The following is a 22,239-nucleotide window of genomic DNA, read 5'->3' as shown; positions in this document are numbered from 1 at the left end:
GCTCTAGCCCATACAACTTACTTTGTCAGGCAAATTAAACATTTCATAATTTTGAGTTTTAGAAGAAAAAATTATTATTTTGTATAGGCAGCAGTAAAGGCTTTATTTGTAATCAAATACTTTTTTTTTAAATGCAAAGATATTGGATATAATGTCCAGCACTGGAGCTCTATGAGTCTCAGCCAGTTTGCCATTTTGTAAAGATGGCAGTAGGTAGTCCTCAAATAACTTAAAATTTTATCCTTAAAGTAATTCTGTGGACATGTAATTATTACTGACATAATTTCCTTTGCAGCTTTGTTATGAATGTTTGTTTATGCTGTGGATTAATCGACTTTATTTTTCTTTCAGTGCAAATGGTCTCGTAAAGGTTTCCTTCGCACGAGGTGGAATCTCAACGGAACTGTTTTTGATCTTATCAACATACATTTATTCCATGATGCATCAAATTTCGTCTCCATGGAATCGGTAATATAGTGGGTTTCTGTCGGCTGTGACATGAACTTTATTTATCTGTCTGTATTTTAACACAGTTAGTGTGCATAATCTTTTTTTTTTTTTTTTCCATGTTGCAGTTTCCATCTGTGTATTGTAAGAATAGAAGGCGAGCTTTGGAACACACTTTAGACAGGTTAGTGAAATATTGTACACACCTTAGAGAAGAGTTTGGCAGAGTACATAATTTTAACATTATTAACCAACATATAAACTCACGTAATCAGGCATTGAAAATTAAACCATTAGAATATTTAACATTTTCAAGCTAGGATTTTGAGGGGAAAATTCAATGCCATGAATTAAACCATTGATCACAAAACATGATTATGTAAAACTTTTTTTGAAGTTTATAGGGTGGTTTTCAAACTGTATAACCTAGTGTAGTTGTGGAAATCCCATCGTCATAATCATTTCTGTGTGAAACCAAGTAGAAAAAAATTCCTGATTTTAGCTGTTAACTTAGTTTATTTGTATGGAGGTTTTTTTTTTATAAAAATGGCAACATATTCACACCTATGTTTATTACATACTAACTATTGTAACTACCACGAGGTAGTAAATGTTTTAATTTTGAGCATATTTGTGGAATCAGTTGATCCGGTAGTCACGACGACTGATTTGTGGGTACTCCTAGCCAAGTCGGAAGTTTCTCTTTTGCAGTCAGTACGCTACGGTGAGTAATAAATAGAGTTCATTATCGAGATATTCCAGTTGTGACTTCTTGGCTTTCTAGGTTTCACAATGACAGCAACGGGATAGCGCCATTCTTCCTGTTCGGAGACTTCAACTTCAGGACTGATTCTCAGGGAGTTGTGCAGGTAAGTAGTGCGTCAATCACCGAAAATATCAAACCACAATTAACTTGTAATTTTGGGAAGAATACAAAGATTCTTTGTTCATTAGAAATAAGGTACAACAGGGTTTTCAACAATTAGGAAAGGCAGGTAAGTTGAAATTGGTCAGGGAATTTATTGTAAGCTTGGAAAAGTCATTAAAATTCATCAGTGATAGTAATTGAAGGAGAAAATTTCATGCTCCACAGTGCCACTAGATTTTGAACAAGGTTTTTTTCTCAGATGGTGTTTTAGTGCATAGTCATACAGTTTAGGAATTTTCTGAAGGTGTTGAACAGCCACTTTCTGGCCCTCCAGTGCTTAAAGTTTTCGACTGACACTTAGCACGGGAAGGTTTGCGTGATGAAACACCGACTATTACCTTTTCCTCAGGATAGTTTATTCACTCCAGCATGTAACGTCCCTAGGATCAGTTACTTGTTTATTAATACAGTACGTGATAGCTCTCTCTAAATCTCTAAATTTTCTTTCTCCCGTGATCTGACTTTTACACCCACGCTTGCAAAACATTTATCACTGGTGTGTGGAGCCGGTTCTTGTTTTGAACCCATGACAGTTGAAACGGGGCGGGGGGGGGGGGGAGGGGGCTGTATATAACAGCATATTATTACAGTCAAATGGTATTTAATCCGGCAGTCTGTGATTGGACACATTCCATGATCCGGCACCGATAGAGCTGCTCACGTTCAGCTGCCAGGTGGCATTACAGCCCTGTTTCATTTCAGTGCCGTTTTTTCCTGTTGTCTAGCAGCTTACAATTCACGGGTACAGTTCCATAATTTTTTGAAGAAGACTGTAGCAAATCTGAATTTTTTTTTTCTTTTAGCGCAGGTTATTACAACTTGTTTTAAATACCATTGTACTGTAAATAAATTTTGTTTTGGTATTGCTGTTAAATTATATTCCTGTAACATAATCCGCGAAATTGCTAATCTGGTATTGTCGTTGTTTCAAACTGTTGCTGATTAAAGATTTCTCACTGTAGTACGTTGTATAGTATTGACAGCCGTGTGATTGTCTATGTTGATTTGTGTTCCTTTTTGGTGTTTTCAGAAGTTGGCCGCAGGTTTGAGTCCGGTGCGTGTACAGGGTGTCAAGAACACAGACCACACAAAGCTGCAGTACAGAGATGATGCTAGCGAGGTGTGGCACTTGTTCTGGTGGTGAAAGGAACAGTTTTTTTTGTGTGATTTGAAAACACAGTTTAACAACATAAATTATGCTTCTAACATTTTAATATTGTTTTCTCTTTTTTTTACCTTTTGCAATTTTGCGCTAAAAATCCTGTGTGAATTCCTTTTTTCCACGCTCTTTGCGAGTTTTTCCATTTCTCTTGAATTGGTTTTTTCTTAATGACCATCTAGGTAATGTCTTTTCCCTCTTTGCCTCATTTACATGCTTAGCCTTAAATTTCTTTCTCCGCTTTGGTTTCTGCCTTTTCCCCTCACACGGCTCTGTTCCTCCATTTTGCTTCTCTTTCCTTGAACTCTGCCATACTGCCCCATTCTTCTTTTACTTTTCTGATTTACTTTTTTATTATTATTTATACTCTTACTTTCTGTCTCACATATTCAACTTTTTTTTTCCATGTAATTATTTATCTTTTCTCATGATGATGTGTAACTTTGTTTGATGTATATAATTACTTGCCTATAATCGATTATAATCGCTAATTTGCTATGGTGACTTATCATTCCAATGATTCATAAAACAATTATTTTGTGTTATGAAGTTAAACATCTTTTCCTGCTTGTTTTGGAAGATATCCACTTCTGTAAATGTATGATACAACATTTAAAAACCACGTTAGAGGTATTGCTATTAAATTCATAGCTTTTCAGTTGTCTATTCTTAGCCAGTGGCTAAGAATAGACAACTGAAAAGCTATGAATTTAATAGCAATACCTCTAACGTAGTAGCCAGTAATGGCTAAGAATAGATAACATACTCTGAGATAACGAATGGTGCAATTTTTTTTCCTTTGTAACAGTAAAGATCATGAGTTTGATTAAAAATTAAATTGAGGGATTGGAATATGCTAAAAAATTATTAGGGTGTAAAAGATTTTTTAACCTTAACAGTTAGCTTATATTAATGTAATTAATAAGTATTGCTGATTTGTGTTCTGGCTTTCTGTATTCTTACACAAATTAAATGTTATTTTTAGGTGGTACTGTCGTTGGGAAAGAAAGAATTCTGTCACAGAGATCACCAGACAGTATTTTATGAGGATGATGCAATGTGGGTAAGTAATGTTTCACCATGTTTATTTTTTAGTTAATTAGTTTTTATTAATTTCTCTACTTTATTAGAGTTACTCAGAGTAGCTGACGGGACACAAAAATAATCTGAACTGACTTTTAAAAGGCTCTTGTAAGCTGCTCAAACCCAGAACTTGCAGCTATAACTGTAGCAGTGACCTAGACCACGAAGTTTTACTGTTACTTTGGATGTGAAACGTTATTTTTTTATAAAAATATAATTTAGAGGAGCAGCTTATGGCATAGACAATGTAGAAACGACACATGCATGATATACTTTAAACTTACATGGGTTTTTACTTAATTAAATTTGTTTGTAAAAATGATAGGATTATTGTTTATATTTTTATGAATGCTATGTAGCTCTGGGTCATAAATTATTCCATATCTTATGTTTCAAGTTCAGACTAAAATCATAGTAAGAAAGGTAATTTTTACAAGATTATATGTATGTAAACTGGAAAAAAAATGTCACGTTTTTTTTTATGGATTTCATAGTGTTTTCGTATGTAGTAGTCCCCCCCCCCTCCCCCCCCCCCTCTATCCTACCCTTCCTGTATTACAAGAATTTATACTTTTTCCCATGTATAAATGCAGACGAACGTTATGATTAATTAATTGATTTCCAATTATTTTTAAAAATTTAATAATTGAGGTCATTTTAGTTTTATTAACTAGAGTTTCGATATTATGTACTGTATTCACTGTTTGCATTTAAGTGTCAGTTCAGATTTATAGCTGTTTTGTCATATGATCAAATTTGGAGTTGCAGGCCCCATTCTCTTACGAGCATGCAGAGTGTGAGCTGAGTTGGGGGGGGGGGGGGGGGGGGGGGGGCAATAACAAAAAAAGAGAACAAGTATTCATTAACAATAGCTCATCAAGGCAGCTTTAATAAATTTTCGCTTCCGCAATAATTCTAAACAAGAGGTTGAAAACATGTGCAACTGCAAGTACGCGATACAATGAGTACATAAACAAATTTTTTAAACCTAATGATAGTAGTAGCACCTTACAATAAATATTCACAAAAGAAAATCTAATACTGACATAGTATATGGATTAAGAGTTACAAGGCAGTAAAAAGCGTACGACTGCGCCCTATATGCAGTGAACCAACATAAGTCTCCAAAAACATTATCACTAAATCTTAGTATAGCTTAAGTAAACTTAGATGAAGTACAAAATATTACTGAAAAGGCTAACAATGAAAAAGTGAATACTAGGAATACCTCAAGTGCAGGTAACAATCTGATGATTAGCCAACATGAACATCAATCGTCTCAACACAGGATCTAATTTCTAAATAAAACATTTAAAATAAAAAAGGTTGAAAATTTTGGTTGGTACTCAATTGCAGCTCGGTCCCAGCACCCAGACATGAAATTGTTCTGCCTCTAAGCACTCATAACATATTGTGTATGAGCCACCATCTCTGCACGTTCTTTCGGCACGGTACTTGAATGGCGACTAACGAGATAAGAACACACAGAACAGTAAAACCTGGGGACTTGTCCGGGAAACCTGCCTTCCCATTGGCTACAACGATTAATCTTACAATTACCATTATGTGATTCCCCGGTCAGAGAGCCTTCCCAAGATCTCTCTCTCTCTAACACTGGATGCGATCAAGTATCATCTATCATTTCGGCGCATCAGCGTCGTGCTTCTATCTTTCTTTTTTTATTTCTACCGAAACCACTGTCCTACATTCTAGAAACATAAATACACTATGAACCTCATACGTAAAATAATAATCACAAAAAGAATATTTAAATGCAATAGAGTACTGAAAATCACACTTAACATAAATAGTAACCTAACCATAAGAGTGACATTCAGTAAAAACATACTTAAAAATCAAGATCGCAGGGTTTCACTGCCATTGTCTGGGGTTGCTTGACTTCTGGGTTGTAGCTGCGTCGAAGACTAAGATATCACCGACGTTTCAGTGGACATTGCAGTCACCATCATCAGGGAGCAGTTACCTGCAAGTTCTCCTGCCTGATTGGCCCCCAGCTGCAGCCAACCGGGAAACACTCGACTCTCAGACTGCAAATTTTACTGAAACGTCGGTGATATCGTCACCTTCAACGCGGCTACAACCCAGAAGCCAAGAAAATCCATATTTAAAAATCTTTTTTAAATAAAATAATTAACTGTAAGTAATATCTACAAGAATATTCACAAGGACAAAATGCAAGTATGAAAAACTAGGTCGCTGCGACCTTGATTGATCTACTGCGTCACCGAGAAATATCACGGCGTGAGAATACTTTGCGAAGCCGCAGAGGGCAGTAGTCTCGCAACGCTGCAACATTTGGAACGCGCTCGTGGCCACGGTGTGTGTAGGGACACCGGAGGAACAAAAAAAAATGAAATGATCTCTCCGGGAACAGCGACGGGACTGTGCGGCCGTCCGCCGGGTGGAGAACAGAGGGGGGCAGTGTGACCGCCCGAGATGCGACGGGCTGATTGAGACGCTCGCAGATGTGCCATCGTGCCAGGCCGGCCGATCCTCCGGCGCGACCTGCTTCTCTCCGCAGACTAACGATGGATGTTGTGTCCGGGGACAACACTTGCCAGTTTCAGCCACAGTTCACACAGTATTTAATATGTATTTACATTTGTAACATGCACTTCAACAGTCAAAAGACTTCTCGGGTGTGCAAGACATAAAAACACAAAACACAAGAACAGGACACAACTGAACGATGAACAAGCAAACAAATAAACATATAAAAAACATATAAATACAATAACCGTTCTGCAATTATTAAATTAAAATAACAGGATGATAATAATTACACAAGATTCTTGACGGGATAACGTTTGTAAATTAAAAGTATGGATGAATGAAAGTTAAAGGGTTTCATATAAGAATATAAATAGCAAGTGGTTTCCATAAGGCAAAAGGTTTCTAGTGTTTGAGACAGTAATATGATCTCTTGAAATGTAATTTTCATTTTAATAAGAAACTTAAGAATTTTTTTTTATTTTCAATTTTATTATATTTGTTTAAACTTGAAGTCAGTCTAAAAACAATACCATTATTTTTGTTGAGTGTACACAGAGTTGAATCAAGGCGAGTGTGGACCTAGGGAACTCTTAAGTCCTGCATTGTCAAGAAAATATGTACTTTTTAATTTGGAACTATTAACAGAAGGGAGAATCTAAGTAAGCTCTACGTTCAGAAAGCAAAATTAATTTGGGTTGGGGCAGTTGTTTTAGAGTGATATGCTTGATTAATTTGTTTTGAATGTTTTCAAGTTTGACTCATTTGGATACAACAAATATTGTTCCAAACTACTGAACAATAATCTAATTTAGACTATATTAATGCTAAATAGAGTGAAATAATAGAATCAAAGTTAGTGGCATAAGCAGTGATATATTTAATTAAAGCTAGAGTTCTTCAGAACATGTGATTAAGTAGTTAACAAGCTGATGATTATATAATTAACAATCTAAACTTACACCAAGGTCTTTTAAAGAAAAGGATTTAAGAATTAGAGTGTTATCTAATTTGTTATAAAATTTAACAGGCAGATATTTCCTAGTAAAGGATATTACATATGTTAGTTTTATCTATGTTGAGAGTAACAAGATTAAGTTAGCACCATTTATTAATTTCATTAATGTCTTTTTGAAATAGTAAACAACCATTTTGAGTAATATTTTTCAAAAGTATTTTTAAATTGTCAGCAAACTGTAAACTAGTAGAGTGATTGAGAACAAGACAGATGTCATCAATGAATATATGAAAAAGTAAAGGTGACAACTTACCACCATGTGGTACTCCAGAACTAGATTTAAATATTAAGGAATTACAGTAATTAATGAAGACATAATTTTTATTTTTATTTTTAAGATGAATAGAGAACCAGTCCACATTATTAACACAGTGATAGCTATCGCGATAAGCTCTTTCACTAGCACAGCGTAACGTAAATGTAAACAATGCTATGTGGGTTTGTTTGCAGATGGCACTTCGCCAGATAACCCACCTTTGTTAAAATTTAATTTAATATTTAATTTAACGTAGACAATTCTTAAAATTCATTAGTTATGAAATGCATTGAAACTCTGCCACGGATAATGCCGCGAGATTTGAAAACCTCAACAACATGCCATCTAGTGTGTTGGGACAATGATTTTTATGGTTTTTTGGCAAATAAGCCATTCAGTGTTCAGACCACAAATTTTTTTTATGTTCATCATCAGTCTATAGTTTATTATACTTTTTTTTATTATTTTAACTTTTGAGGTAATGCCGTAGCACCAACTTCATTGCAAAGGATTCTGGGTTTTTAATCCCGGTAAGCCATGGATGTCTGTGGCATTTTATATTACCAGTTTGATTAAGTCAAGCATTATAATATCAATACAACCAAATTGTTTCCATAGAAGCCCACCTGAAATAATCAGTAAATTCCTCTAGTGTTTACAGGCTGGATTTTATAAAAAAATATTATCCGGGGCAGTTTTGATTATTGTGTTGTCATGCAAAAAATTTGGATGAATTACTCTAAACCGAAATAATAGCAAAAAAAACTCCAAGCTGTCAGGGATAATCCCACTGCTCGTACATTTAACCACATACATCCATAATTTATCCTGAAGTACCTATAATCTGTATTAAGTAATTTTATAAACTACTCATTTCTAAAGCATTTGAGCGAAACACATTACTTATGAGAGTTGATTAACATACGTTGATATTCAAGAATATTAACGAATAGGTAGAAGTACTGGAATTTCGCAGATTTGTTTGGTTGCAAGCTAAAATGCAAACCTGCATATTTGTGCACTGTGTTCGTGATTGAACCGCAGGAAAGACACGTCCCTCTACAACTGTGAGCCTGCGATGCCGAGCTAGGAGAGAAGCAAGCGAATCAGGCAGTGCCAACTTAACAATAGCAAAAACAAAAAAAAGATTTCTCGCTGAGAAATCAGACAATGTAAAAGTCTGACGCCAAGCAAATTCTCGAAATTTCCGGGTCCCTGGGTGTAGAATAAATGATAGCAATGATAAAATAAAAACAGCCAGTCATGGGGACTGTTAACAGAAGTGAAAACTTAAAGCTTTGTTTTTAAATGTGTAATATGACATCATTTCTACGCCAAATGTACGTAAGAAAATGATTTTGGTATTATATCAGTACAATGTCAGCATGATATCAAATAATTTATCTTGACATCATTTTTTTAGTCACAACAGATGTCAGTGGTAAGTATATGTCAAAATTATGTAAAAATTCATCACCTAGCTATGACTTACCAGTGATGTCAGACCTAGGTCATGTATTCACGTGGTCAAATTACCTTCACTTACTGCTACTACAGCATGTCGGTGATGCGAACTCACAAGATTTTACCCATCCAGAAAAAGAGTCCAACACGCACATGATACGGTCGAGTATATACAATGTATTAGTGTATATATGCGTATACATGTACACAGGCCGCTGCGCAACACGTCACTAGCATGTCGGTGATGTGAACCCATAAGTTTTGCTTTGCCCATATCAAAAATAGCCCAACGCGGCTAAAGAAGTTTTTACTTCAAAAAATGTTTGAACTTTAAATAAGCAAACTGACTTCAGGTACGTGGTGGGTGTGTAGTGCCTGACTGAGCTCCCCTCTTGTCCTCGCACAGCTGAAGGAGTTCGACCACGAGTTGGAGCCGTTCGAAGGGCGGCTGTTCGAGTTCCCGATCGGCTTCCCGCCCAGCTACCCGTTCGAGGAGAACGAGAAGGGGGCCAAGCACTACATGCAGACGCGCTGCCCCTCGTGGTGCGACCGCATCGTGCTGAGCAGCACGGCCAAGTCCCTCGTGCGCGGCGTGAGTGGCCGTCCCTGGCGGGATCCTCCCGGGGGCATCAGCCAGTAGCTCGCCCCCAACCGACACTCAGTCCTCTTAGCTTCGTGCCCATGATTCACGGCTCCAGAGCCGAGACTTCCCGGGACCCGCAGTGGGGAAACTTTTGCGCAGTTGCCCGATAACTAGAGATCTGAAAAATTCGCGGGTTCATTTCGTGTTATGCTAAAATGCAAATAATTATAACCTTAGTGCGGCTTCTGCCACTGGTTCGCTGTTAATCTGGAGGACTGAGGGCCAATTAGAGACCCTCACTCGTAGAAGTGTCGAATCACAGGCCACCGAGTCGAGACGACTCACAAGTCAGCAGCCAATGAGCAGTTGGCATTTGCCCCGAGTGTGTAGAGGATATTGGAGTCCATCCTGGAGTTCATTGGACCCGCAAATTTTTCCGGTCTCTACTGATAACATCAGATATGTTTTAAATCCTGTCACGCTATCAAAGTTTTAGTTTTTGGTGTGAACTGTCTCAAACTTTTCAATTGTGATCATAATTTTGAAATTAAAATAATGCATAACAGTGCTTGATGGAATTATTGAACTTGTTATTATATTTGTTCATTTTTTTTAAATTTTTGAACTTGTTTTGAATTCACAATAACATTCGTTACATAATGAAATAAATGTCCATTAATTTTTTTTTTTAATTTGTTAAATGCCCACCAACATTCACTAAGGACTTTGACAGTGGGCACGACAATGAAACCATTACAGGGGACAAACACAACAGTAGTTACAAGACGAAATATAGTTACTAGTTTCTGCAATCACATGACCGTTGGCAGCCAACAGAAACCAGGCAGCCAGGCACCACTTGAAGAGGGGGAAACCCTTTCTAGCAGTCACTACTGCAACTGACCGAACAGCGCACCAGCGAAAACTACGTAACTGCAGGGACTATAGCAAAAAAACACAGACATAACAATAACAAAATGACTGACAAAACAAAGACAAGTACGTAGAATAAGTAGATTTAATATACATCTATATATATGTATATATGGATGTTGGTATGCATGTATGACGTCAATAAACTCTGACACTGTTTGACCGATCGCCATGGAAGTTGACATATCGAAGTGTTTCTCCAAGATGCCCTGAAAAAACACTCCTGTCGTGGCTACTACAAAAAAAAATATTATACTTCCCTGCTTTTAATTTGTGCTTCAGGTGTTGGAAAATAAATTTAAGCTTTTTAAATTATCCTAGGAAATTACTTTTGCTAAAGTATATTATCATAAAAAAATTAGGTATCGTGAATAACTTTGTAAACTTTTTTTTTGCAAGCAAATAAATGTTTTCACAGGAAAAAAAAAAATCTTTTGTCATTGCAGATTTCGGATAGCAGTAGTGTGGAGTATGGAATCATAGGATCTGATACCTGCATGGGTGACCACAAGGTATGTACACAGCATATGTACTTGTGTTTGTCTTAGTGTGTGATGTATATGTTCATAAATTGACCAGTGGTAGCGATACTTGTTTATAAGAGCGAGGCATAACCCACATGAATACAGATAGAATGGATTAGTTTTGTTTTATTTTACCTAGTGTTTCAGTATTGCTTCATTTGCTTTTATTTGCTGACAGTACTATATGTGTGATGTGGTAGAGTATGTGTTTTAGACCTTTCTCATACTTTTTCCCGTGCTTCTGCCATACAACTTTACTATTGTAGTTATAGTCATATCTTGGTCTCTTTTTCATCAGTCCATTGGAGAAAAATATTTTTTTAAATTTTTTTCTTCGCCTGATATTGCTTTATCATTTAATTTTTGCAGTAAAGTAGCTGAAAGGAATATTATAAAATAAAGTTTTTTTTTTCCTTTAGTATTGTAAAATAAGATATATATTACTTAAAGCTGTATAGTGAAAAAATAGGTACCCACATGGACTATTAACCATATTTTTTATTACTATGATATTAGGTATTTTTCTGTCCTAAATACATATTAAAGATTATATTGTTCTTACAATTTCTGAGAAAGCGCATGGCCCATGTAATCTAAACATATTATCGGTTTCAAAAGTCTAGATTCATATGTATATGGTTCATTTATAAATAAGGAAACTCATATGCTAGTCAATAAATTACAATTATTTCTTTCGTTACACGTGCATTGTCATTAAATTAAGAATTCTGAGGTTAGTTACTGGTCATTGAAGAAATTCACTATTTTCCAAAAAAATTTATTTAACTTTTACCAAAAATAAATTGCCTAATATTGTGAAAGGCCATTAATCCAGCATGTTCGGGACCAGAGACATTTCGGATTAGCAGTTTTCCAGATTATTGAAACACAATCAAGAAAAATTAGTATACAATACAATAGTATTTAAAAAAAATTTAATAAGCTGCTTGTGAAAAAAAATATTGCTAGACTGTGCCGGACATCTCTCACTGTCCCTGCACTGAAAAATGTTAGAGCTGAATCATCTTGAAAAAAAAATATGTTTTGGCTCAAACCAAGAAATGACTGTTCAGTGGCACTTAACTGAAAAAGTGTTCTTGCTTTTTTGGTGTAGATAGAGATAAATTATTTCTATTTTCAATCACATTATTCACCTAGAAATGAATGATACTTATAAAAGTTAACTGCAGAAATCAATAACTCTTTTCCGCACGAATAAATAAATTGTAGGCACATTAAATAAAATAAAATTAATGTGGTAGCGTCAATGATTAGCCGTTACGAAAACTTATGAGTATACAAACACAAGCAGTGTTACGAGAATTCCATAGCATCACTGCTGCGTTATTTATACCTCTCCCCTGTCGTCTCCCCTTCTGGTCGTTAGAACTAGCAAATAGCATCCCTCCTCCTTTTTCCATCATCCCATTCGACAGTTTAAGCATATGTTGGAGTGGCGTCGCCGCTGACGCACTCTTCTCCTCTAAAAAATACCAATTTAAGTAACCAAACAGCTTATCATAACCTAAAAACCTTTTCCCATAAATGGATTGTTCTAACAGCTATTGCAAATTTTACAGGCAAAAAAAAAATTCATTTATACGTTAACAAATAATTTTTGTAGTACAAATCCTTATTTTTTATATTTGGGGTGTTTTACAAAATATTTCTGTTCATGAACACTATTATTTAGGCCTTAGCGTAAGTATGCAAGTTTAGCGTACTGGTCATGAAATAAGTAGTGTTTTAGTTTGATTGACTCTCTCACGGGTTCTAGCTGTGGCATCCGATCCTTGTCTATAAAACAAAAACTTGCCCTTTGGAGCATGCTCTAGTAGAAAAGTTACTAAAAAACATAAAGCTACAAGTACTTATCCAAGAAAGATAGGTCTTTCTTGGGTAGAGCAGGTGTCCTTTTCCATTCCAGTCCTGTTGTCTGTGTTATTTTGTACTAAAATATAATATTAAATAATTACTTATAGTAAGTGTTTGCAACCAAAAATTGTAAAAAAATTATGAGCCATTAATAATTTAAAAACACTAAATTTTAAAAATTATATTTAATTAATTATCCAGTATTAATATTGTAGTATTATAACGTATATAAATTTCTGTAAGTACTATTGTATGTCTTCTTTTGGTGCTATCACTTTAGGTTCCAGTTCCATGCACTGTTTGTATTGGCTTGTTCCTTCTCTTGCTTTCCGTGTCTTGCTGGTTGTGAACTGTGCTTTCTCTTGGTAAATACTTCATTTATGTTTTCCACTCCGACATGCAGCCTGTGTACCTGGGCTTTCACGTTGCACTGGGAAACAGGTATTTTGAAGAAGCAGCTTCAAGTAAAACTCTTCATTTTCAGTTCACACACTTTGTGTTTTATGTCTAAACACATCCATTATTTAATAACTGTTTGTGCTTTTTACTCTGCATGCTTGTTTTATTTTCAGTGTGATTTCTAAAATAAAAATTATTTTCAAAGAGAGCATTATCTTAAATTTTAATGTATATATTTTTTAAATTTAAATATATTATATATATAAATTATATATATATATATATATGTGTGTGTTTGTACTAACACTCAACTCTCCAGTGGGGAAAAAATGTTTAAATTAGTGCATGAAAAAATATTGAAATGTGTATTTTTTAACATACACCAATCCCTCACTTGCATGTTCAAATTGCGCAAATTAATTTAGCGCAATGTTAGTTTTACAGCCCCAGTCTAGAATACCACGTCTGTAAATTTCAGCATGATATCGCCTCAGGCAAAAACGTCGGGCATGACGCCACGAAGTCTGTTTCAACTCGGCAAGCACCAGTTGTATCGTGGCATATAGTTAGCTATACAGGGGGGAAGGGGGAGAGAGATGCGCACGCAGGTCTGACTACGCTATCGGCTGTCGTACAAACATCAGCTGTGGCAATTACAGTTGCAGCTACGGAGTGTTAGGAGAGTAAAGGACCAAATGTTTTTTTACATCCCCGCGTATGCCTCCGTGCCGTGCCGTGCCGTGCCGTTGTCGCCCGGCCACAGACCGGGCCGTGATGAACTTCAGTCTAGCCATCGGCAGGGAACTCACACGCACAAACATGAAGCAACATCTGCCCATTTTTCTGTTGGTAACAGTACATACACAAGAACCTGCAGTTGGAATCATTTTGAAATCGTAGCTTCCAAGTGAGACAAATCCAGAAGGATTAGGGCACGCAGAATGTCATGAAGGCCACGCTTATATTGGTCGCACTTTAGTTTTAAGAAAGTCAACGGTGTGCACAATCGTATGAAATAAGGACTCTATCAAACGTTTATAGAAGTCTGGGAATATATTTGACATTAGATACCAGAACAGAAATGAACAGCTGATTCACATGAAGATTGTTAAGTGAATGGTGCAATGGAAAAAAAATCACGGGCCTGACAGGATTGATGTGAATGAAGCGGTGATACACAAATAAGCACTTAAATTATTGAATAATTAAAAAGGAAGTATCCGGACAGTCATATCTGTTTCACTGCCAGTAAAGGATGGTTTGGAAAGTTCACGGAAAGGTAGGCAACATGAGTTGAAGGTCACGCCCAGACGGGCAAGCCAACTAGCTGACTGACAATAACTATCTCCCGTTACATTGTGTTGTACTTGTCATACAAAGTATTTTATGGTAGGCTTATAAAAATAAATTGTGTGACATATTTATCATTAAGTGTTATTCTACGCATTTATATTACGTAAAGAATATTTCCCTTCACATTTTGGAACACATTATGTAAATTAGCCTTGCTATTTATACAGACTAATGCTTCAGAATACATAATTTCGAATAACGGAAACATTTTAAGGAACACATTAATCGTGCTAAGTGAGGGATTGGTGTACTACAAAAAAATTTTTGTTTCTGCACCCAATCAACAATGGTTCCTTTTGCTGTGAATTGGATCGGAAAGTAGTGACAATTAAAGGTACATGCCATTCCATACATACTTTACTCTTCATTTAGTTCTTTAAACACTGCAATGTTTTCTTGTTGAATTTGAAATCATCTTTCAGGTTAGAAATATTCTCAATCAAGGTTAACTATGATTTTAAATTGTTTAAAATGGTAATACCTTCAAAATAATTTTTCATTTGAAACTATAGATACAATCCATATCTGCAACATCCTTAACCTTTTTTATCAATTAATAGTTATTGCCTTAATAGTATAACTAAACTTACATACATATGTCTTAAATCATAGCACAATATGCATTATCGTACCATTGATGAAATTCTGAGACATGCAAGTTGTTTATTGGCAGCCCTCGTAAATAATATTTTCTTGATTTGTAATGTTTACGCTTCCTCAAGCAAAGCTGGTCGTTGCCAGTTAACGGCATACAACACTAACAGGGAAATATTTTCCTTAATGCCGTTGATGGCATCTGTCTCGTGGCTGAGCACTTGGATTGTTTTGTTGCAGCCAGTGTACCTGAAGCTGGATCTGATGACGAACGCAGGTACAGTTAAGTGTTGCTCCCTGCTTGCCGGCGAAGACTCCCCTCTCGTGCACCCTTGCAGCCGCTACCTGCCTGAGAATGCCTGGCCTTGCACCAAAAGCATGACCTTGAACACGGACCACCTGTTTGTCCCCGACTCCAGGAAACCAGTCACCCTCTTCGAGGCCATCAGCATAAACGTGGACAGCGAGAACCACTTGCTGCTGCCGGCCGCGCCCTTCGAGCCGTACACGCCCGAGAGCGTGGACACGCCCTCCCTGTCCCCCTCCCTCCTGCACCTCGACCAGTTCCAGGACGCCGTGGAGGAGCGCCTTAGCCGGTACAGCTCCCTGCAGGCCGACTGCTGCGACGACTGCGACGGCAAGGCCGTGACGGTGCCCCGCAAGAAGTTCTCCCAGGGGTCGTTCGACGACAACGCAGACTACCCCATGTTCCGGTGGTTCGCGAGTGCCTGCGGGCCGGCGGCGGAGAGCGTGCTCGTCAAGGCCAACACCCCGGAGATCGTCGTGCACGACTCTGACGGCTGCTACACGGTCCAGCACCTGGGGCTGCCGAGCGATGACGCCGCGGGGAGCGGAACCGAAGAGGCCGGGAGGGTTGCGCCCGTGGTCTCGGTGGAGTCGCTGAGCGATTCCGTCTCGGACGGCGAAGGTCCCGCCGCGCACGATGCGGAAGTGTTCGGTAGGTGTCGCAGCGACCCGTCCCTGAACGGACGTTCGCCCCGTTCGAGAACTGGCGAGTTGGCCGGACTGCGCGCTGCGGTGAGCTGCGGCGAGGAATGGCGTCTCGCGCAGGGAAGTCGCGGCACGAGCTCGTTCGGAACGCGAGCCGTCGCTCGCCCGTCCTTGCCTGGCTCTCCGGTTGGATCGGTGCGGGTTCCGGACGAACCGAGGGGAAACAGCGTATCTCCGGGACCTGCCGTTTACCCGTGCAGGAGCTTGGTCAGCCTCGCGCATGACGAGCTGTCCCAGAAACAGCTATCAAACAACGTGGTCAGCGACACGTTCGCAAACAGCAGAAGTGTGTTCTGCGAGCCCGTGATGTACCCGGACGTGTTGAGAACTATGGTTCCCAATAATAATGATGATTTCTGTACAAAAGAGACTTCCAAATATTTGGGAGGCAGCAACAGCACGTCTCGAAGGAAGTCGGAAGCGATGGGTGACGGTGAGGTTGAGTTTGACAGCATACCGCTGAAGCACTTTGAAGAGAAGACTGTGATCGCATCGCTGCCATCGCCTGAAGAGACTGACGTTGTCCAGGTGTATGGTCCAAACAAACACAGGAGATTCAGTTGCTGCTGTGTGAATTGATCGCCTCACCCCCCTTCCCCCCTCAACCCACCACTACCCCTGCCAAACCTCTTATTTATATGCCTCTAATATTCCTACCCTGTTGTAGTAATGTTGTTGTTCTTTGTTGTTTTTGTTGATTGTATTGAGTTTGTATGTTTTTTTTTTTGTATGTTGTGTATAAGATGACTGTACATATTTTACGTAGTTTTGCACAATCACCACCCTGGTTGGCAAAAATTTCTGGCATGTGCTGATTGTATAGCACCAAATGTTCATTTTTAGCAATGACTAAACAATTTGTGTAGGATTGTTGTGGCTTTGTGCACGTTACCAGTAGTAGACAGTTTGGTGTTTAAGAAGTTTGATCGTTGTATGCATAACGTAGCTTTGTTATAACATTTAGTGTAATTTGATGTTGGAGTATATTAAAATTAAGGGCTAAAGTAATATTTGTAGGCTGTAGATATCACAAGATAAGTTCACATTGGTGAATTCATTAGTCTTCTGAGAATTTCATCTCAGTAGCAGAGCACGTATTGTCGACAAGTCATTTTCTGTGTGACTACTTTTAAACACTGGTTAGTTCTCACGGGGATTGTTCAATTGGCAATTAACTATTTCACAAGGCTTTATTACCACCTACAAATAAATTTGTAGTTAAAGTTGATAGTCCGAATAGCTTTTGTAATGATTTAAATTTTTCTATTGTGAAATTCGCAAAAATATTTTTTCTGTCCAAAAAAAATAACATTGAACAAAAGTCAGTAGCATCGTCACCATAATTCTTTTTAGCATTTAGTTCATGTAAAAGCTTAAGATAAGTCTTATTTTCAAATATTGCATGGATAAAAACTTTTTATTTAATGTTAATGGGAATATAATTGGGGTATCCAAAGTTTTACTATCATGGACAACTTTTTAATACAAAAGTACCAGTTGACCCATTTAAAAATTTACTATTCCAAGGTTGTGTTTGCTGTACCCAGGAAATCTGTTGCGTAGATAATACCAGCAACCTTTATTCAGGAGGAGCTATTCAGCCTTAAATATGTGTGTGTGTGAATCCTAGAGTACTATGCAACAAGAAAGCTGATAAAAATTATTATTCATGACTTGGTTTCCAGATGGAATGTTATTTTAAAGGCAATCGTTGCATTTGTTTTGCTGAGCTACACTTACCCATCTTAGCAATCTAGTAATGAAGCTGTCTATATATGGTAGAGAAATGAAGATAAAGGTGAAATGCAAGTTTCTTGAGTGCTTTCAAGAATCTGTACCGGTTGTTTTACAGCTAAATATTATTCAGAAAACGCATGTTCTAGCCATTTTCACCCTTCTAAAAATACTTGAAAATAGACCTACTCATCTGTCCTCAGAGTATTCCTAAATATAAACAGACGCCACTCAATTACGTTGAACCGGTTTTTAAATCACGTTGTTTGTTCTGCGTCTCCGGCACACCGTATTTGTGCCCGGTTAGGCGGGGCCTTAAGTTTGAAATAAGTTAACAGTTTAAGCTTGGCTCGCATCACATTGTACAAGCAACAACCAGTTAACTTCCTGCAGACTGGCCTGTGATTGTCGGCTTTCTACGGCAAGCTTGCCTTGCCGTCTGGACCATTCCATGCACAAAACTTGATGACTTTAAGTTACTGTGCAAGTCTCACCAATCCAACCCGTGGTCAAAGCCTTATCCTTGGTGTCTAGTCATTAACATGAAAATACTAACAGATTTTAAGCTTTTTTTGATGATTATTTTCCTGAGTGATGTGTTGTATGCATCTTGCTATGCCACAGTTTATTTTAATGTAAGAAAGCAGAAGCAGCTTTGGGACCACTCATACTGATAACTGCAGTTAAAATTACCAATTTATTTTAAATAGACATGCTTTTAGGATTGGGACGTGACTTGTACTGATGAAGGATGGTTCTATTTTAAAAAAATTATTAAATAAATAAATAAATATGTCTTGCAGCGTAAGTTAGACATGGTGTTTCATAATAGGCCAGTATGTAGCACAAAGAAATTTTTTGGCAATTTTTGTACTGAAAAAATTTGAATTGTTGATTCATTAATAACACAGTTTTTTTTTGTCTACATGTGGGTATTTAATCTAGCAGAGGATTTTATACAGAGTTGACAGAATATTGTTCAAATGTTTATTTTTACAACGCTCTTGCTAGCTACCCAAGCAATTTTCAGAATATGGTTTGCTAGAATGTTTCCTGACGACAGTAATATGCTTGATTGTGTTTTTACTGTAGATGTAAATTATTGTACATAGTTCCCGGTAGTGTATCCAGGTCTGTCAGGCGCCCTTGCAGAGACGTCACGGCAGCGTCGCACCTGCCTCGTGTACATACGGCTCTCGGTCCCGCGACGCACTCTCGCGCCACGCTCGCACCTTCGCTCATTTTCCTGCAGCCCTCGTTGGCTGTGAACTCGCTTGCGTGCCCACCCTCGCGGGCCCTCGAGTGTCCCAGCTCACGTCCCTGGTCGGCACTCCCGCTTCACCAGCGCGTTCCTCGTTGCAGTGTTGCCCTGTTGCCAGGTGTACGCCATAGAGCACACTAGTTTTAGACACAACATTTTAATGTAATGCAATTTATTTCTAAAGGAAAACTTTGGAATGGGAATTTTGAAAGTATACATTTTCCTGTTGTATTTAATCAAGAGCATCATCTGATATTATTTTTTTTATTTCCAAGGAGTCTTAATTGAAAGATGCCATCTTGGTTTCAGCTGTTTTTGTTGACAATTTTTTTTTATTTTATTTCTTTTACATCACTTGAAATTGATAATGATTGCTCTTTTGAGCTTAGCACATAATTTTATGTAATGCCGTTTGACCAACTGTCTCCTGTAAAATAATAGATGGTGTTTAGAATTGGATTTTTTTTTTTCGTCAGAATGAATAGAACTGTAATAATACTGGTAATGGATGCTGATGTATGGTCTTAAACAAATTTAAAAATGGTAAAATAAAAAAAATTATTAAAACTTATTATTTTTAAAGATTGTACGGAAAATAATATTTTTAATGTTAACGAGCCAGGTGTTATCTCTCTGGCAACAGCGGTCACCATTTACTGTGAACTGCAATCCAATCCCGAGACAATACAGTTTACTGGCCATTCGTTATCACTCCATTTTCTGCTCCTCTGTCTCTCTTCACATTTTTTCGTGATCTCTTTCCGTAAAATAGATAAGTGAATCTCTGTGAATCTAACAGAACTTATTTTATCACTCTTGTTTCTGCCAATGGTAGACATTTTGTGTTGAAATCCAGCATGCATGCTTTGTGCTGTCTCTCTCTCTTTAAGGTTGTCACGTGCAGAAATGTGCATTTTGTCGCAGCAATCAAAGTTTATTGAAGTGAAACTTCTTTGGGCACGATGAGGTGAAATTTCAAGGCCAAATTTTAATGCAAAGTTTTCGTTAAACGTTGTGAAATGTCTCTGGCATGAAAAGGACACCGAATAGGTACTTAACCAAAGAGCTATAAAGAGAGCACTATGCTATAAATGTTGCTGGGCTCATTTTCTTTCTTCTCTTTGTGGGATGATACGTCCCCCGCCCAAAAAAAAATATAACATAGAGAGAGATGGATGAACGAAAGAATAAGTGTCAGAGTGTGCACGTGCATTTGTTTAAGAAAATAGATATAGGTATTGTATATAGTAAGCTGTGAATGCCTTGAATGTTATATTTTCTACCAGCGCGCTAGCGTTCCTTCTTGTTCAACCAGCAGCGTAGAGAGCGCTATTGAGACAGTCCCTGCATTTCCCGCATAATATCGCTACCTGTTATGGATGTCACATTATGTTCAGAAATTTGGCGTGTTCCAAATGACAGAATTGTTTGAAGAAAAAAAAACAGTAACATGCACATTTCAACAGTGACTAATATTTATTGTTAACTAATCATTATTGATTGATCAATTAATTATTGATATCCTGAGCAGATGTTTTGAAATGGGCAATGATGAAGTTAATTTGTGTTTATTTAGAATATTGTCTTCTTTCTCTCTCTTCGATGTTTTACTCATGATATACTTACGAGTTGAGGTTGGAATCTTCAAAGAAGTTTCACTTCCGTAACGTATACCGAGTTACACGCGCTCTTTTATTATTATTGTTGTTGTTGTTATTATTAGATACAGAGCCTTGAGAGTCCGAGGTGGCCGTACTCGCGACGGCATCCTGCGACAACAATCCGGCGCGACTCGTATTAGCGAGTAACGAGTCAGTGGCCAGGTGGTTCGGAGCCCACTGTGTGACCTCGGAGGTCCCGCGCCTTGAAGCCCCCGCGCTCCGTCGAGCGACGTCCAATCAAATCAACAGTACCTTGAATTGCAAACGCTACGCACTATGAGACTGCCATTGCGGTGGTGTGTCGTTTTCAGGTTGTGATGGGAAATACTAGTTGCACTCTCCGCCTCATAAAGTACCTGCTGCCCGACTGGCATGAAATTTCGTCAGTCTGAAAAAAAAAAATATTTTAATATTTCAACAGCTTTATTCCTTTCATATTGCCTGTTTTTTTTTTTTTATTATTTGTATTGAGTATTAGCAGTTGATGAAAACACCTCATTATAACTTTTGTGTTCTCGTCGGAAAGTGCATACAGTAATCGCTGGCATGATACTTATTTTCCAGTCTTAGAGAATCCTTGTATTTCTGCTTGTTGTTTATTTTATTTATATGTACATATATGTAAGTTGTTTTGTTGTCAAACATTTGACCATCCAAGGCTCATTATAATCATTTTATTTGTCAATTTAGTCTTTCCGATTGCACTCGAGTATTTAATTGTTCTTTTTGTTACTTCCTAGTAAAACTTTAAGTCATGTATTTTGGTTTCATAATCCTAGTTGAAATTAGTGAGCAGCTGGCCATTAGTTAGTTTTTAATCAGTTTTATATCTTTAATTTGTATCTTTCACTAGATGTAAAAGTTGTAACATTTTTGTCTCGCATATTAAATGTTTTGCACGTTGAGTTAAGAGTTCCTCTGAACGCATTTGCAGTTTGTTTTTCAATGTTTTTTTTTTTTTTTTTTGCTCTCTGTTTTTATACAAAAGTAGTCCAATAATTTATTTAGCTTTTGCTGTTATGTAGATTGTATTCTGATCAGTAAACAACAACTATAAAGTGAATATGCATTTTATTTTTAGCACGTAGTATTTTCTACTGATTTGCAGTGCTATCTCATAATTAATTTTTCTCACCTCATCATTGTAGAGGCAAAATTTGATTTTGGTTCAGTTACAATTGCTTGGGAAAATTGCAACTAATTAGTACAAGTAATAATATTTTCATTGAAATTAAACAGTAAAATGAGAATTGCTATTACAAGTACATACCTTGAATTTATTTCAGTATTTTAGCATCATTTAAGTAGTTTGTGTATTTACCAAACAAAATAATGAATTTTCAATGCTGTACCTACCTAACAGAATTAATACTAAGGACATTATTATTTTCTGTAGATTGCTTGCCTGTGGTTTTAAAAATTTTTGGCTAGCACACAAAATGAAA

At 37.3% G+C, this 22,239-nt stretch overlaps 1 protein-coding gene across 2 annotated transcripts in view; it reads left to right on the top strand.

The window, feature by feature from the left end:
* The window catches only part of LOC134537094 (uncharacterized), a 36,841-nt gene extending 14,984 nt beyond the window's left edge, over positions 1 to 21,857 (top strand). For both annotated transcript variants that reach the window (XM_063377366.1, XM_063377367.1), the window contains 8 exons: positions 352 to 468; positions 576 to 631; positions 1,232 to 1,316; positions 2,406 to 2,495; positions 3,520 to 3,597; positions 9,273 to 9,458; positions 10,829 to 10,894; positions 15,368 to 21,857. In XM_063377366.1, the coding sequence (XP_063233436.1) occupies positions 352 to 468; positions 576 to 631; positions 1,232 to 1,316; positions 2,406 to 2,495; positions 3,520 to 3,597; positions 9,273 to 9,458; positions 10,829 to 10,894; positions 15,368 to 16,717 (2,028 nt within the window). In that variant the 3' untranslated portion in view covers positions 16,718 to 21,857. The remainder of the gene's footprint in view (positions 1 to 351; positions 469 to 575; positions 632 to 1,231; positions 1,317 to 2,405; positions 2,496 to 3,519; positions 3,598 to 9,272; positions 9,459 to 10,828; positions 10,895 to 15,367) is intronic.
* The last annotated feature ends 382 nt before the right edge of the window (positions 21,858 to 22,239 follow it).

Source organism: Bacillus rossius, chromosome 11 (genome assembly GCF_032445375.1).
Source record: "Bacillus rossius redtenbacheri isolate Brsri chromosome 11, Brsri_v3, whole genome shotgun sequence".
NCBI lineage: Eukaryota > Metazoa > Arthropoda > Insecta > Phasmatodea > Bacillidae > Bacillus > Bacillus rossius.
This window is presented reverse-complemented; position numbering and strand designations above follow the sequence as displayed.